The sequence below is a fragment of the Coptis chinensis genome, chromosome 5 (genome assembly GCF_015680905.1).
Source record: "Coptis chinensis isolate HL-2020 chromosome 5, ASM1568090v1, whole genome shotgun sequence".
NCBI classification, from domain to species: Eukaryota; Viridiplantae; Streptophyta; class Magnoliopsida; order Ranunculales; family Ranunculaceae; genus Coptis; species Coptis chinensis.
In genome coordinates this window covers 59,321,958-59,339,575 of record NC_141460.1, presented here as the reverse complement: position 1 = coordinate 59,339,575, position 17,618 = coordinate 59,321,958, and the positions used below count along the sequence as shown (strand labels likewise).

The window sequence follows — 17,618 nt, the reverse complement described above, 5'->3', positions numbered from 1 at the left end:
GAATGAATGACAAACACTTGACTGAATACACTTACGTACGTGTGTGAGCTTGCATTATTATGAATGCAAAACACTTGATGGATTGAATGAGCGTACCTACAAGCGAGCTTCCATTAGAAAGAATACAAAACACTTGGTTGAATGTACCTACGTGTGAGCTTGCATTATAATGAATGCAAAACACATGATTGATTGATTGATTGTTGAAAACTCATATTTTTACTGCTTTTTCAGGATACAACCCTATTCTGGAACTAATACCTCAAAAGACGTGTTATAGAGCCAAAATGAGACAAAATGACCCTAAAAGGGACCTCATGGAACAACTGAGAAAAATTGCCAAAAAGTCAAACTGTCAAAAGTCAATAGTCAACGACCAAAGCCATAGTCAACGGTCAAAGTGAACAAAAGGGTCCAAAAACTTAAAAGCTCAGGAAACACTCTAAGGCTTCAAGAATCAATGACTAAACCCGTTGTAAGACAACGATAAGTGCCCAAAACTATAGTTTTAACCCCTTAACAATATAGCTGTTAGACCAATTATGTGATTAATAATATAGGTTTATCACTAATTACGTGTTTTTGGGTATTTCAGGCTTTGGAGTTGAATAAATGTAAATTTGTTACTAATTATGTGCTAAAAGGAGCTAAAGGGATTGCTATGAAAGTTCTATGAAGAAAGCCCAAATTTAATGGAGAAAAAGCTCTTAAAAAGCCCAAGTCAAAGCTATTAAGTAAAAGTCAAACCGGATTAGAAAGTTGAAGAAAAGTCAACAGAATTTCAAATGGCCATATCTTTGGACTCATACCTCAAATTTGGGCCCATTTTATTTCAAAATGACCGTCTCAAAAAGCTCTTTCCAATGGTCCAGACCTTGACTCGATCATAGCAATATAAATTGGTGAAAACTCGTGCTACAGTAACACGACCAGAATGGGAAGTCTTGGATTCACCAAATTGGGTTTTGGGCTCAATTTTTCGGCCCAAAACATGACTCCTCAGCCCTTGCACGAATTTGGGGATCTATCTCTTCTATATCAAGAGACAAAAGCTTAGCTCTTAAGCTATCTAGATCTAAACCTAGTTCTAGTTCATAAAATTTAGTTTTTTGTAAAATAGAATTAGTTTTAATTCATTAAATTAGTTTATATAGATTAATCTAGTTTGCTGTCAATTTTATTAGTTGTTAGAACAAGTTTTGAATCTTATAATAAAATACTTAGTTTATATTTCAATCTTAAATTTCAAATTCAATCTTGCATTCATGGATTTAGTTGTTTTAAATTGATAATTAGTATTCATAATCTTAATTCTAAATTAGTTTAAATTTCAATTGTAATCCATTTTTGAATCTTAGATTATTGTTAATTTAGATTAAGAAAGTTTAATTAATTATTCAATAATGACTTGTTTTTACTGTTCTTCGTTTAGAAATGATAGTATGATGATTCAAGGCTAAAACCTCCATTAGAGGTGAGGAAGCCTTGATGAAAACTTGATTTTGTTAACTTAAAATCGTCGTGATAATCAATTCAATTCTAGAAAGTAATTAGTTCACCATGAAAATGGGTTTGATTGCTTCACATGCTAGTTATTATTTGGTAGAGATTGCCATGAATAACTAGGGATTAGAATACCAGTTGTTATGCGAAAGCATTGTCATTTGGATTACGACATTTCTTTGTTAGTTGATTAAGTCGAATCAAGGTGGAATCGAATTCCCCTAATTAATTTTCTATTGTCAAGTTAGTATTTGAATTCCATCATTTTGTTATTTGCTTATTGTTTTTTAGTTTTCCATCATAGTATAAATCCACATCTATAAATATTGCTCTCACCATTGTTCATTTGTGTTGATCAATTGATTTTTTTATGTCTTGGTAGTTTAGGAGTGGAACGATTCTGTACTCTATATATTGCATAAATCTATATGTGAGAGTAGGAAATAAATAATTGATACCCTAAGAGTAAGGTTAGAGTAAATCTAATTGAGTATTTACGGGTTATCAGACAAGGACTAAGCATCTAAACACTAAACCTTAGCGAAGATCATATAAGTTATATCAAAGATGAACAACTTCCAAACCCCATAACCCCACTATCTACAGCAATAGAATGCAAAACACCTGATAAAATGCATCTACGTGTGAGTTTGCATTAGAATTAATGCAAAACACTTGACTGAATACACTTACGTATGAGCTTGCATTATAATGAATGCAAAACACTTGATTGATTCAATGAACGTACCTACAAGCGAGCTTGCGTTAGAAATAATGCAAAACACTTGATTGAATGTACCTTCGCATCAGCTTGCATTATAATGAATGCAAAACACCTAATTGATTGATTGATTGAATGCAAATACGAGGGCCACGTACCAGCGTTCGGTGAACAAAATGTTTGAAAGATTGATAGGTGACATTGTGGAAGACTCTATTAAACGTGCATTTTACGTTCTCCGAGAGTATCGCATGAAACTCAACCCTGCGAAATGTGCTTTCGCTCTCTCATCATGGAAGTTTTTAGGGTATCTGGTTACTAAGCGAGGAATTGAGGAAAACCCAAATCAAATTCGGGGGCTCATAGAAATGCCTTCACCTAAAAATATGAAAGAGGTTCAAAAATTTAGAGGCAGGCTAGCAGCTCTGAACAAGTTCATCTCCAAGAGTCTAGATAAGTGCAAACCTTTGTTTAAGTTACTGCGAAAGAATACCTCATTTTACATGGACAAAAGAATGCCAAAAAGCATTCGATCAGCTCAAAACGTACTTGGGAGCACCCCCAATCCTTTCCAAACCAATTGAGGGAGAAGTTTTGGGTCTTTATCTCTGTTCATTTGACTACAGTATCAGTTATGTATTGATACGTGTGGATGAAAAGAAGGTTGAAAAACCTGTCTATTCCTTGAGTCGAACATTTCTACCAGTAAAAACAAGATATCCTAAACTAGAAATAGTCACTTTAGCCCTTGTTTTTACAGCAGAGAAGTTACGATCGTACTTCCAGTCCCACACTATTTGGGTAATCACAGAATACCAATTAAGATCAGTTCTGGAAAGGCCGAACCAGTCAGGGAGGTTAGCTAAATGGTCCGTGCAACTGTCAGAGTATGACATTATCTATGTCCCACAAATCTCATAAAAGGGTCAGGCACTAGTAGAATTCTTGGGAGATTTCCCAATAACCTACACTGGGTACGACTCAACCACCCCCAGTTCAGATGATGGCATCCTGCCTGAATCTCCAAATACCAGTCCAAACCTATGGGAGTCGAGCTCTGGGTGGGCGACTGTTAATCGCTGTGGATGGATCTTCAAATAATAGAGGCGCCAGAGTGGGAGCTATGTTAGTTACTCCTGACAATATGCGGCTGGAGAAGTCCATCCGATTAAGTTGGAACACCTCTAACTATGAGGCAGAGTATGAGGCGACACTTGCTGGTCTCACAATGGCTCTCGACTTAGGCCTAACACACCTCATAGTTTTTAGTGACTCACAGCTAGTTGTGTTCCAAATTGATGGAGGAAATGAGGCCAGGGACGAGCGAATGGCCAAATATCTAGAACTAGTGAGGGGTATTCAGGACAAGTTTGAGAACATTCAGTTTTATCAGCTGCCTCGATCCGAAAATTGGCACGCAGACGCTTTAGTGTATGTTGCCTCAATGTTGGGCAATAGCGAGTCTCGCTCCATCCCTATAGAGTTCCAAGAGAAATCCATCATCCAAGCACTCACAGTTACAACAGTTTGTGTTATTCCAGCCACCACTCCAAATTGAATGGATCCATACAAGTCCTACCTTAAAGACAGGACACTCCCTCAGGATAAGAATATAGCCAGGTGTCTGCTTGCAAAGATACATAGATTCACCCTCCTTGAAGATGATTTGTACAAGAAGTCCTTTTTGGGACCTCATCTCAGATGTCTCTCCCTAGACCTCGCTAAACAGGTTATGCGAGAGGTTCATGAATGAATTTGTGGCAACCACGTTGGGGGCAGAATACTAGCTCTCAAGATCCTAAGGCAAGGATACTTTTGGCATTACATGCAAAAGGATGCACAAGTTTTTGCCCACAAATGTGAAAAGTGACAAAGATATACGCCGCTTATCCATGCTCCGACAATAGAGTTGCACCCATTAGCCAGCCCATAATCATTTGCACAGTGGGGAACTGACATTGTAGGACCTTTACCACCCGCTCCTGGTAATGTTAGATTTTTACTGGTTGCAACAGATTCCTTCACCAAATGGATAGAAGCAATTCCCCTTATCTTCATTCAAGAACTGGACGTCAGAAAGTTCATTTGGAACAACATTGTATGCAGGTTTAGCATACTGACACGCGCTCTTTTTGTGTGTGAGATGGTATATGGATGATGTAGATAGATGATGGTTGTTGAACAAAATAGAAGCGTATCAAAACCTAATTATCCCTCAATAAGTAAAGGATGAGTAGGGTATCGTTCCACTTTTAAGTGTATGTTTATATGAAGGACATGACTAGAAAGGGGGTTTGAGGGATTAAAAATTATTATTATAGATTTTAGATTCTAATGTTAAACTAAACTACCTAAATTATTGAGAATTTATAAGAGAGGGAATTCAAGATATTAGAATCCACCAATACTTTTGATTCAATGATCTTTTGCTTCATGGTTGTTCTCACAAATAGACTACAATTAGACAATCGAGCGAGTGTCGATGCCCTCTTGGACGAAACATTGTTAACGAATAACTCTACTTAAGGCTATTCCTATGTTTATGCTATTAATTTCTTCTTTCCTTTTATGTGAGCCTGGGCAGCTATTCAATGAATCACCATTTAAGGCAAACACAAGAAATACTTTCCTTACTCTAAAACACTACACAACTAGAATAAAAGTAAAGAATAATAGTATAATATTCAATTACAATAAATAAAACTATATTCTAGCATTATATTTAATTGCAATAAATAAAAGCATGTCACTAGCAAATATTCAATTGCAATAAATAAAACCCTAAACTAGCATGATATTCGATTGCAATAAATAAAAACCTTAATCTATACTTCTATCCCCTGGTCTGGGCAATGGAACTAATAACTAAAGACATAAATAACTAACCTGATTAGAGAATAACATGAACCAGAAGAATCAACGAACCCTAAGCACCGGCTTCATCTTCTCCCTTGAAGGAGAAGATTACTCTTCCATAAAGAAGGAAGAACACGAAGAACGAGAAGAAAAAGAGTCGAATAACATAAGACTAGAAAAACTAATTTATTAAGACTCGACTAGTTAAAACCGAATCTTTTATTATTAATCTCTCTCTGCCTCAAGTTCTGGAGACAAGAGTATAAGTGAATTGTCAAATTACATGAGGCACTTAGGTCCTTTATTTATAGGGGTCACAATGAGTTCTAGAAGCATTCCAAACCGCCATTTGTTTCCTAATACAAATCAACTTCTTTCAAAGTCCAACTTCGTCTCCAAAACTGAGAAGGAAGTGGCTACAGTATCGGTTCATGCGACTGGACGCACGATCCTTGCGTCTCAGACGCGAGCATTGCGTCTGGATGCACGATCCTTGTGTCCCAGACGCGGAAGTCTATTTTTCCTCTTTTGCTCTATCCTTCTTTTCTCTTTTGCAGGCTTTGGTTCAAGCAACGAATCTTTTTGCCTTGGGCTTCCAAATAGGCTTTAAAATAGGTCCAAGTCGCATCTTTCATAGCTTCAATTCCTTGGCCTTCTCCATGATTGTGCACATGCTTCCCATGTGATCCTTAATCTCCGAATTGCTCAGTTTTACCCCTTTTTCTCTAATATTCTACAAAACTCTCTTTTTCACCTGTAGAATCATAAAACAAAGCAACCGATAAAACCAATCGCTCACCCCTTTCCTTCAAACTTGCAGAAAAAAGCATACACCACAGACCATTGAATTTTTCTTCTTGCCATAATGCCAATTGTTTATGAAAGTGCTTGATTGAGGTGGTGTATTGGGTCTCTTACTTGTAGATTTGGTTCCTTCTCCACTTCCTTTCCATTTTCATGCTGCCACGGTTCCTCTTTTAAATCCTCTTCTTCCGACCCTTCTTCCACCTCATTTTCTTCTCTCTTTACCCCTACCTCCTCTTTCTTTCTTCTAAATCTTTCACTTGGTCTCTTCTCTTAATCAATCCATCTCAACCTCCATCTCCCTCATCTTGTCCGCCGCTATCAAATCTGCATCCCCTTCTACTATGTCCACTTGATCTACTTCTTCTCCTAAGTCTGCCGCTATGACCTCCGTTTCTGCTTCTCCTCATATCTTGACTTTTGGTGGTGCCATCTCTTCTCTTATACGGTTATACCACGTTGGTCGTGGGTTCAATCTCGTTGAACGACGCCAATTGTTATGACCTAAATTTCTCGTGTTATCTGTGTTATCTATGTGACTACCCTCCCCCTTTTCTAGGGTTCTCATCTATTTATATTTGGTTCCTCCACGATACACGCTCAGCCCTCGATTTGTTTTCTCATCCATCCATTCTGTTATATACCCACGTGTTAATCAATTAACTGCATTTAACCTTTTATCTTATATATACACCCACTAATAGCCCACTTCTATATCACAGACGTGCCACATGCATATCACTGCCCCTCTCAATTATTACGTGCATCTCTGCCTTATACCCTTGCACTCCTGGTCCATGGACTTCGATCTCTTGACCATAACATATTTTGCCTACTCCAGCTCCGTGGACTCCCTTAGGCCTAAAATGTGCTATAACAAATTAACAATGGTAATAATGATTTTTTATTTATTAACTCATTAATTCCATTTCCAAATCTTATCAAATTCAAAATCTTCTGAAAAGTGACGGCCAATATAAACCAAAGTACCAAACTAAATTGAAGCAAATTGAGAGTATGTGGTACTAATATGCGAGAAAAAAAAGTCAAGAAATGAGGCTCAAATTTTGGTTCTAACTTCGGTTGAGTATAAACTCCCTCCCATCGACCCATATCACATAACCTCCCTATTATTTAGGTCTCGTTAAATAACCTCCCTATTTTCCAAAAAAGAGATAAAATTTGGTCTGTTTTTATTTCTCATTTTATTTTATTTCCTTTTTTATCCTATTGGGATTGAAAATTTCCCGACTATATGTAAATGTATTTTTACATAGTCATATATATATATATATATATATATATATATATATATATATATATATATATATATATATATATATATATATATATGTAAAACTATATTTGCATAGTCATTGGAGCGATAAAAACTTAAATTTACATAGTAACTTTTGGGATTGAAAATTTCTCCCGACACCTGACATAATATATGTAAATGTATTTTTACATGGTCATATATATGTACAACTATATTTATATAGTCATTGGAGCTATGAAAACTTAAATTCACATAATAACTTTTGGAATTGAAAATTTTCCGACACCTGACAAAATATATGTAAATGTATTTTTACAGTCATATATATGTAAAACTATATTTACATAGTTACTAGAGCTATGAAAACTTATATTTTACATAGTAACTTGATCTATGAAAATTTAAATTTAGAAGAGTGTGTTTACAAGTCTGCAAAAAAATAAAAAATTATGCATGATAAATTGTTTTCACATAACATTTCTTTGAAATTGACCAATCTAACATCTGACATAACGAACTCATGTAATTTTATACGACCTGTTAAAATATATTTTTATACAGTAGATTACTACAACTGATATCCACATAATTGATCTATGTAAATTTAAATTTACACAGTAACTTTACCTATAAAAATTAAATTTTCATAGAGAAATTAGGTCGATCATAACTTATGCAAAATTATTTGAAATGAACAACAGCCCAAAAAGATTTCATCTTTAAATTGAAAAAAACTTGACTTTCATATTCAAAATATTCAAAGAGATTTCATCTTTGAATTGAAAAAGTAGACAATTATCAGATCCGATTTTGAATGGAAGAAACAAAATTTCCAAGTCTTGATATTGTTTCTCAAATCTAATTTGTTTGGTTGGAGAACAACAAATTTCAAGAAAAATTGATTGAGAGAAAGAAAAGAAGAATTTCGTATTTGAAAAAAATGAAAGAATGAGAGAAAGTGAGAAAGGAAAAAGAAAGAGGGTAGTGGAGAAAGAGGAGAAGAATAAGAGTTTGTTTTCTGCCATTAAAGCAGTTTCGGGGGCATTTTCGTCCATATTGTGGGGTTTTCAAAAACAGGGAGTTTTAGTGGGTTGGTCCATTGAGAGGGAGGTTTTATGAACCGAAAATTGGATTAGTGAGATTTTTCCCAAAACCTAGAAAAAAAAGTACAGGTACCATTTAGGGAAAAAAAAATAAAAGTTTGTGGTACTAAATAGTTACAAACTCATCCACTTTTTTATCTGTAATTTGTTTTGTTTATTTAAATTTTTATTGTAAGAGTTCATCCCCCTTGGATGTAATGTTTTAATGATATGAAGAATTTCATAAAAAAAAATTTCATAATAACATTTGATCATATATATATATATATATAAGTAATTCTCTAAAAAGTAACTACTTAAGTTAACGTAAAATAAGTCCGTATGTAAAACTTTACCTACAAAGTGAGTTCAAATATAATTTTTTGTGGTTATAAAGCACTCATCATAATGATTATTTTCCCAAAATTTCAGCTCATTTGGAAACCTCTAACATAGATAAAATTTGTTGGCATCTTTATGCATTCATATTGAGATACGCACATTCAATGTTCGTACTTATTCCGGTATGCACATAGTTAGCAATTCTTAATGCCCAAAAATTTGATACGAAAAGTATTCGAATAAATTTGGAGCCTCGACAAGAATTCATTTTTTCAATTCGGATTAAAAAAAAACATAAACGACAAAAGTTCAGTTCGTGAGTAACTCAAGTATAATACGAAGCTAAAAGTAAAAAAAAATACAAAAAAAATTCGACAGTAGAGTTACAGTGAAAATTCGACAAATGGCACCCATTGTTGTGCCAAATTGACATGGAAAGGCAGTAATCAAATCAAAATTATCAATTACATACATAATTGAAATCCACTAGCTAGAATCAACACATAAGAAAATGTCATTCAAATTCAAAGAAAAAGAGAAAAGACAAATTCTAACTTCTAAACAAAAAACTTCCCATGCAATTATCACATGGACCAAGTAGGTCGTCAAACATCAGGAGTAGGAGCACTTGCACTTTGGTTCTTCTTCAATGTTGGTGGGAACGATTTTTTCAATCAATAAATATAAAAATTGTTGGCATCTTTAAAAAAAGGAAATTAAAAATATTTTCTATGGCGTTCTCTGATTTCTCTCGACTGATTGATCTTTTCAATCTATAAATGTAAAGTTTCTCATCCGATGTTCCCACGCACCATATTTAGTTTGCCCACTTTTTGACCTTCCTTTTTAGTTCCACTTATTTCTTCATCTTTAATTCTTTTATAATGAATCTCTTTTTTAAGGATTTCAATTAATGCGGGATTATTATTCGAGAGAATACTTAATGCACGACTGAATTCACGAATTAATCCATATTTTTGAAAAATTCCACCATATTAAACGTTTGTTGATTTAACGATAGATTCGCAAATTATTCGCCGAAGTGCTAACTATGGGTATACACAATAATTATTTTGAATACCTAAAATAAATAACCTGTGTGCATACCTACTGTTTGAATACCTAAAATAGGTAATCAGTGTGCATACTTGTTTAAGTATGTACATTCACATACCATGTATATACAATAATTAGTTTGAATACCTAAAATAGGTAATCAGTGTGCATACCTGTTTAAGTATGTACATTCACGCAGAGTACAAAATATCCCGATATATCGCGATATTTGGGGATATCTATCCAGATTTCAGATTTCAGATATATAAATATCACGATATATTTAGAGATATATATGACTGCAAATATCGGTGATATTTCGATGATATTTGCGATATTTGCAATATTTAGGGGTATTTTGTGATATTTGGTAATATTTTGTGTATATAACAATTTTATTTAATATTTACCATTATATTTCAAATAAATATAAATAATGTATCATTATATATCAAGAAATATCCACAATATCCATGATATTTGTCGATATTTTGGATATATCCACGATATTTACATGTGAAACAATGTCAAATATCCCCAAAGAGGGGATATATCCACGATACATATCCGAAAATATCGAAAATACCCATATCCCGATCTTGACTATAAATATGCACATATATCTTGTTATGTTTATTAAATTGATATCCCATGGAATCCAATTCAAAACCGGTATGTGATTTTAACCCGAAAATTGGCCATTATACTAATTTATTGTGCTTTAAAAATATATAAAGATAAGATGGTAATAATAATAATTTTGGATACCTCTTTAATCCCATTTCCAAATCTGGTAAAATTCAAAATCTAAAAAATAACTTTTTATTTTAACCTTTTCATCTTAATAACTAAAATAAAACCGCCCATTTTTTCCCATCAGTTAAAAATTTATCTCTTTCTCTCTCTCTCTCTCTTTGACATCTGTTAAAAAAAAAATTCCTTTTCCTTTTTTCTCCCATTTTCAATCATCATCACTTTCAAGTCTGAAGCTCCAACACCCAATTAGCCGTTACTTTCATTTAAGGTAAATAATTTGTTTACATTTTACTTTATTGACTTGATTTTGTTTAGTTGAATTTACAGTTAATAAACCCTAAATTGAAATGGTTCAAATCGAAGCCCACTTGTGATCCAATAATAAAAGCCCAAACCGCGTGATTCATCATTTCATCACACCAAGTCAGACGTGTTTGCGGGGTAAAGAAAAGTAGCGCGAACGGCATGGCTTCATCATCATCAATGTTGTTGAATGGAGAAAGAGGCGTTGTATTTGTCTTCATAACTCGCGTTCTCTTCTCCGTCCCAATTTCTCTTCTCTACGAAGCACTCTCTCTCTCTCTCCTCTCTTTCGCCGGCCTCTTGGTTGAAATCTTCCTCGAAAATTCCAAATCCCATTTCAAAGCCAGACCTGCCGCTTCTTCTGGGATACTACTCGGAAGTGTTACACTTCCTACCGTTATGTTATCCCGGTTAATTCAGTTATCAAGAGCACCCATTTCTCCTCCCCAAGGTATTTTTTTTATTCATTTTCTTTTCTTTTTTTGGTTTTGAAAATAAAATGTTTTTGGACAGATGTCGGGTATCTAGTTGTGCAGTATTGGGTTGTATCAGCTAGCTGTTTCAGTGTTCTTGTGTTCCTTACTTTGGCATTAAGACGACATTCAGTGAACAGAAGAATACTTGGTGGCTTATTATCATATGTAGTTTTGTACACGTCGCTGTGTTTTTTATCTCTTGCTACAAATGATCAAGGATGGGAAGTTGCTGTTGTAGTGAAGTTGTTTTGGATATTCTCTCATGGATTGGCTGCGGTGAAACTAATTCAGCATATTCTTTCTACTTTTCCTTCATGTGCTTCAATAGGTGTGTCTGTGTGTGATATGATACAACACTAATTCTACTTACTCCTTTGTCTAATATATAACACTCATCTCAGGTGAAGCACTTCTTGTTACAGCTGGTATTATTCTCTATCTAGGTGACATGTTAGCTTATACACTTTTGAAGGTCAGTGGTTATCGTTTTAAATCATCTGCTTTATTTGTATTCTTCGTTTTAAGTACAACAGGATTAAATAATTTTGGTGATGTCCTTGTTTTTACAGATCAATACGTCTTTCAGCTCACCCAAGTTGGTTTCTTCACCATATGGAATGTCAACAACTGAAATTAGTACCACTATTCAGGTATGAACTTGTAAACAAGGAAATGAGGTTTTTTGTGGCTCCAGTGTTATAACTATTCTATTTCATATAGGGGTTCCTGGTTGGCCTTCTCCTTTTTCCCATGTGCTACAAATTTATTCTTCAAATTCGGGGCCACTTAACAAATTCAATTCGACGTGAAGATTTTGCAACTGATGAGAATACATCCCAAGGAATACAAACATCTCTTGTTTTCTATGGTTCGTTGGTTATCATTTTGATTGTGATCGTTCCAGCATGGATGCAATTTGTTCATGATTTTCACATGCACCCTTTTTTATGGTAGGAGTTCTTTTTAAATTCTTTTAGTTATTTGTTGTGTATTTTTTTTTTTTTTTTTGGAACTTTAATGTTTGGTTGGCATTACTGAGGAGGTAATAAAACCTTGTATATGGTATTATGTAGAATTTGTGTACTTCAATCATGTAAGTGCACATCAGCCTGCCTACTGCATAAGGGTGTGCCTTGCAGGTATAGATAACTTGCTTATCTATCAAGCTACAGGACCCATCCTTGCAACCATATCCTATCATGGATTGTTTTGTTTGTAGCATGAATTTGGAATCGTAGGTCCGTGAGTATCATACCGCTTGTCTTACGCAATAGAAGAGTGGTTTATTGTGATAGTATTAACATGGTCAGCTTATATACTTTAACTTCCAAATGATAATTCCTTCACTTCTGAAAAAAGACAATTATGTCATTCTTTTGTTATATTACATGGGGATAGCTAGAAAACAACCTAAATGATTCATGGAGACGGCATTTTCAGTTAAAAAGTTGTGTTTGGCAGGAATGCACCTATTTGAAGTGTCCATGAATATACTATAATGTTTGGTTGGCGTTACTGAGGAGGTAATAAAACCTAGTATATGGTATATTTGAACTTTAATGTTTGGTTGGCGTTACTTGATCCATTTGACGTGTATCAGTCATTATCCTTGATTGTGCTACTGCAAATTTGTTATGGATATGGTACACACTTCTCTTGCTTCCAATCGGTGTAAATATGAAATATATTTGATTGTGTCAGAATGATTTATTATATGGGTTTTGGCAGGGTATTTAATTTTGTGTTCTCGGAGCCACTTAGAAGACTTCCACTGTGTGTTTACTGGATAGCTGTTATATCTGCATCAGTTTTGCGATTCTACAATATTTCGAAGCATAGTAAGATTGAGAGGATTTTGCTTAGAAAATATTACCATCTGGTGGCAGTTCTAATGTTTTCACCTGCCCTTATATTTCAGGTAGTTCAAAAAAATATGCACCTCTTCTACTTTTTCCTTGTGTATGCATTATGCAACATACTGATTGTCTTTTTTGATATCTTGCTCAATGCATTTTTTCTGTTTGTTTTTGCAGCCAAGTTTTCTAGATTTAGCGTTTGGTGCTGCTTTGGCTGTTTTCTTAATCTTAGAATTCATTCGAGTAAGTCATACTCATGAGACCATTACCTTTTATGCAAGTTTCTTTCGCATGGTCCGAACTTCCAACAGAATATCTCTAAAAAGGAATAGGGTATTGGTTTTTCCAACACATTTAAGTTGGTGATTATTTATCATCAGGATTTTCTAGTCGTCTTCATTCTCATTCTAAGTGACGTGGATTCCAAGTTAATCGGGAATCGGTCTTATGTGTTGGGAAATTGAAGTAACGCTGCTAACTTCACCGTTTTTTAAATGACGTGTCATACAAATCGGTTGCATTTGTTCTTGTAGTCAGTGATGCTAAACCACCAAATGGCAGGAAAAGAAAGAAATAAGGAAGAGGTGAACTTAATTGTGCAACTTTACCTATAAAGTTTTGAACATAATCAAGGTGTGGAATAATCTGTGGGATTTCTAAGTACAAATTTAGCTGCCTTGAACTGCAATCTTATCTAATGTCATGCACATTACAAGAAAGAAACCAGATGATAAGAATTGACACCTTTGCTCATAGAGTTGGCTTAGTGGGCAAAATGGTAACAATGGAAGAAGGATAACCATCTTATATTTGTCAACTGTTTTACTGGAAGTCGTAGAATAGACTTGAGGAAGTGAACAAGAAATCATCATCATTTTCCGAGACTTTCTTAGCGAAGCAGTAGTTTGCCATACAAGCGTCTTTTCTGCTCTAAAATTGGACTATGAGTGAATATAGCTTGGTCGTCAATATGTTGTATTATAGTTTTAGTGCAATCTTTTCACCCTGAGCTGTTCTACTGTAAAAAGGTGCAATCTTGTATGTCCTTTAGGGAAGCATACACTGTAATATTGGTGAACGTGTTTGATTTTATTGCCCTTGATAAATCTTGCATAACCACAACTTCTGTAGGCAGGTATGGAAAATTTGGCCTTTGGGGAAGCATATTCATCAGTTCATGAGTGCATTTACTGACCATCGTGATTCAGATCTTCTTATCGTCAGGTGCCGTTTCGTTTCCCATATTGCATGAGGTTACTGAATATGCATTTGGTTCAAGCTATTTTTGGTCCTGATTCTGTTTCTCCATGCAGCCATTTTTCACTGTTGATGGGCTGTGCACTTCCTAAATGGATGTCATTTGGATTCAATGATCGTCCACTTGCCCCTTTTGCGGGAATTTTGAGTCTAGGAATTGGAGATACAATGGTGAGTTCTACTTTTAGCATCTGGGTTTGTAAAACGAAATGATGACTTCAAAGTTCATTATTTCAACTAGGCTAAATCAAATTAATGATTTTGTCAAAATAGTTAAATCATTGTCATTTGTCTAATTTATTATTGTTGCATCTCTCAAATAACAGACGCAATCCTCTTTGTTAGGTGGAAATATGTTTAGTAGTATGATCTAAGTGACTCATGGCTTTGAGTTCAGTGTGTCCCATGTCCTAAGGAAAGGCTTGGTTTTTGTATTTCTGGTAACTCTGAATAATGCAAGTTGAGTGTTATTGTATTTCTCAACTTGGTAAAGGGAAAACCCTGTCCTAAAAGTAAACCCTAGTATCAGTTTGCCTTTTAGAGAGTTTTTTTAGGCTAATTGATGAGCATGTAGATGACATGGGAAGGTTTAAAGATGATGGGTAAACCGATTTGGTACAGGATGCCCCTCTTGGACATGGTAACAATAACCACTTGGATGGAGTCTTTGATGCCAATGCCGATGCCGATGCCGATGATTAGTATTATTAGTATTAGGAGGGTTTATGAGTATGTATGTTTGTTTTTTAAAATATTAGGTATTGTTTTAGAGAATTTTTACTAACTTTTGTTAAGGAAAAGGAAAAAAATGTGTGCCAAACATACAATTTTGCGCCATGAGCCTCATGGAAATAGTAGATTTTGTACCCTAAGTACGCCATATCTTACAGTGGTTTGTTTGAAGAATGTGTTTGAGCACATTTAATGCAATGTGGAGTATTGATGTTCTTTATTGTTCTTCAAGGTGGACATGCAGAGTTTGTATGTTCAACGTGGAGGGAAGTGTTGGAGTAGATAATAGCAGTGTAGTAGTCATAGTTTATGTGGGCTTTGTTATTTAGTTCCACATTGCCTACGCTTTTAGTGTGTCTCACGCCCCTCGCTGTAAAGAGAGGTTTGGTTTTTTATTCTCGATATCTGTGAATAATACAAGTTGAGTCTTATTTTACTTTTCGAAAAATGATTAAAAAGGGTATCGAACTTTACAAGTTTTGACAATATGGGGACTAAACTTTTTTTTCGGTCAAATTGGGGACCAAATTTTTTAATTTTTACAATGTGGGGACTAGTTACACATGTAGTCTATATTTCTCACACGGTGTTTCATAATTCACAAGTTACATACATTGTTATACACTTTCTTATCAAAGTATATCCATACTACAACCTCATGACTATAGAAATTAATTTGAATTGTGAAACACATGAGAAATTTAGATGTCATGTTACACATGTCCCCACATTGCAAAAATTAAAAAGTTTGGTCCCCAATTTGATTGAAAAAAAAGTTTAGTCCCCATATTGTCAAAACTTGTAAAGTTCGATACCCTTTTTAGTGGATTTTCGTTTACTTTTCAACTATCTTGCTAGTTTGAAAATATGTGTAGTCTATCATTATTTCATGTAAAAATGAAGTAAACAAGATACTTCTTCCCATCGTATACTTGTACTTCATTGAGTTGCAGTATGCCTCCTTGTTGTTGCTGCTGTTTTAAATTGCAGTCCTGATGGTTTTGTTTTGTGTTCAGGCCTCAATGGTGGGCCACAAGTATGGAGTCCTCAGGTGGAGCAAAACTGGCAGTGAGTGACAATACAACCTATCAATTTATTTGTATAATGACACTGCCTTTTTTGACTAACCATGTATGTGATGTCTTTTAAATTGCTAGAGAAAACAATTGAAGGAACTGCGGCTGGTATAACGTCTGTCCTGGTGGCTTGCTCGGTTCTCCTTCCACTTCTAGCATCAACTGGTTATGTACTCTCTCAGGTATTTATCTTGCTCTACTCCAAAAAGAGAAAAAGGAAAAATTTGTAAATGGGTCTTCTTATTTTATGCTTCTATGGATCGGTAATGTTTAATTTAGTAATTAGAGAGCTAAGGCACCCATGCCTCCTTCCTTAGCTTTGTAAAACATAGTTTGCTGTGTTCTCATCATCTGAGGGTAAAATCAGTGAACTTGATTGTATTCCAATGATGGTCAATGTTTCACTGAAATGCCATACTGGATGGGTCACTTGGAACCAGAGTTACCAGCTTATATATCGATTGAGACTCAAAAAAGCTGTGTGATAGAGTCGACATAGAACCATGTCAGATAATATAACCATTGACCTTGACCTGTTGATCCCGTTGACTAACCATTACCAATCCCTTTATTGTCACATTGTTTCCTTACAAATATGTCTAATTTTTACTTTTGTTCATCGTATATGCAGCACTGGCTCTCTCTTCTCTTTGCTGTCACGACAAGTGGTTTGCTGGAGGCGTATACAGCACAACTTGATAACGCCTTCATTCCTCTAGTGTTTTATAGCCTTCTCTGCCTGTAACGTAATGTCTCACTTCAACTAACACTGTAAACTATCATATAGAAATTTTTTGCACTAACATCCAATTTTCCCCATACCCAGTTACCCAATTCTCAATTCTGTGCTTCCCTCATGTGCTGTTTTTCTACACAACACATACTCCAGAAGTTATGATCCTTCGGCCTGTAATATAGATTGTACAGAGCAAACAGAAGTTTGTTGTATCTCATTGTTTCCTTCTAATATAAGGTATATTCCCCCTTTTATTTGCTTTTGTCTCACTTGGTTCTTTGTTATTCTGAGACCGAGTGGCGATGTGGCCTGGCACCCGGGACCGGATTCAGGATATATCGACTATGTGCGTTACTGAAACATATATTAGTAAATGTATAATAGTTTTCAGGTGTCCTGACTCCTAGTGCCAGTATACGGACAAACTGATTATGCCCGTCTTATATCCTCTTCGTCAAATTTTGCCTTGCCCTTTGGACATATTTAACAATATTTTGGAAATGGGTGTTTAAGAAACACCTCTGTAGGGTTTTAGTCAAAAACTTACGATTATTACTCCTAAATTCCTAATTCAATGAGCTCGAAGTTACATGGAAATTGTTATAGGCAAACCAACCACACCATAAGAACTTCACTGAAAAAAAGCACCCCAAGGAAAACTTATTTATGAAACTAGCCCCACACACAGGGTTTAGGTGCAAACCAACAACTACTAAAGCAGATTAGCATTCTATTCTGAAGAACGCACTAAAAACAAATGCCATTGTAGAATTTAGACAGGAG

The 17,618-nt window shown here is 35.0% G+C and overlaps 1 protein-coding gene across 1 annotated transcript; it reads left to right on the top strand.

The window, feature by feature from the left end:
• The first annotated feature begins 10,817 nt into the window (after nt 1–10,817).
• LOC147498160 (dolichol kinase EVAN-like) lies at nt 10,818–17,089 on the top strand. Its single transcript, XM_086560279.1, has 12 exons — nt 10,818–11,153; nt 11,216–11,506; nt 11,580–11,650; nt 11,748–11,828; nt 11,899–12,128; nt 12,907–13,096; nt 13,212–13,277; nt 14,170–14,258; nt 14,348–14,462; nt 16,040–16,091; nt 16,181–16,281; nt 16,731–17,089. The coding sequence occupies exons 1-12, from the start codon at nt 10,865–10,867 to the stop codon at nt 16,842–16,844; spliced, it is 1,689 nt and encodes a 562-aa protein (XP_086416405.1). The 5' UTR covers nt 10,818–10,864; the 3' UTR covers nt 16,845–17,089.
• The last annotated feature ends 529 nt before the right edge of the window (nt 17,090–17,618 follow it).

What these genes read in the sequence shown, in the direction of transcription:
- LOC147498160 (XM_086560279.1), top strand. Translation starts at nt 10,865, where the DNA reads ATGGCTTCATCATCATCAATGTTGTTGAATGGAGAAAGAGGCGTTGTA. An exon ending in TCAGATCTTCTTATCGTCAG is followed by an intron (nt 14,259 to 14,347) that starts GTGCCGTTTCGT and finishes TTCTCCATGCAG; the next exon opens with CCATTTTTCACTGTTGATGG. An exon ending in CAGGTGGAGCAAAACTGGCA is followed by an intron (nt 16,092 to 16,180) that starts GTGAGTGACAAT and finishes TTAAATTGCTAG; the next exon opens with AGAAAACAATTGAAGGAACT.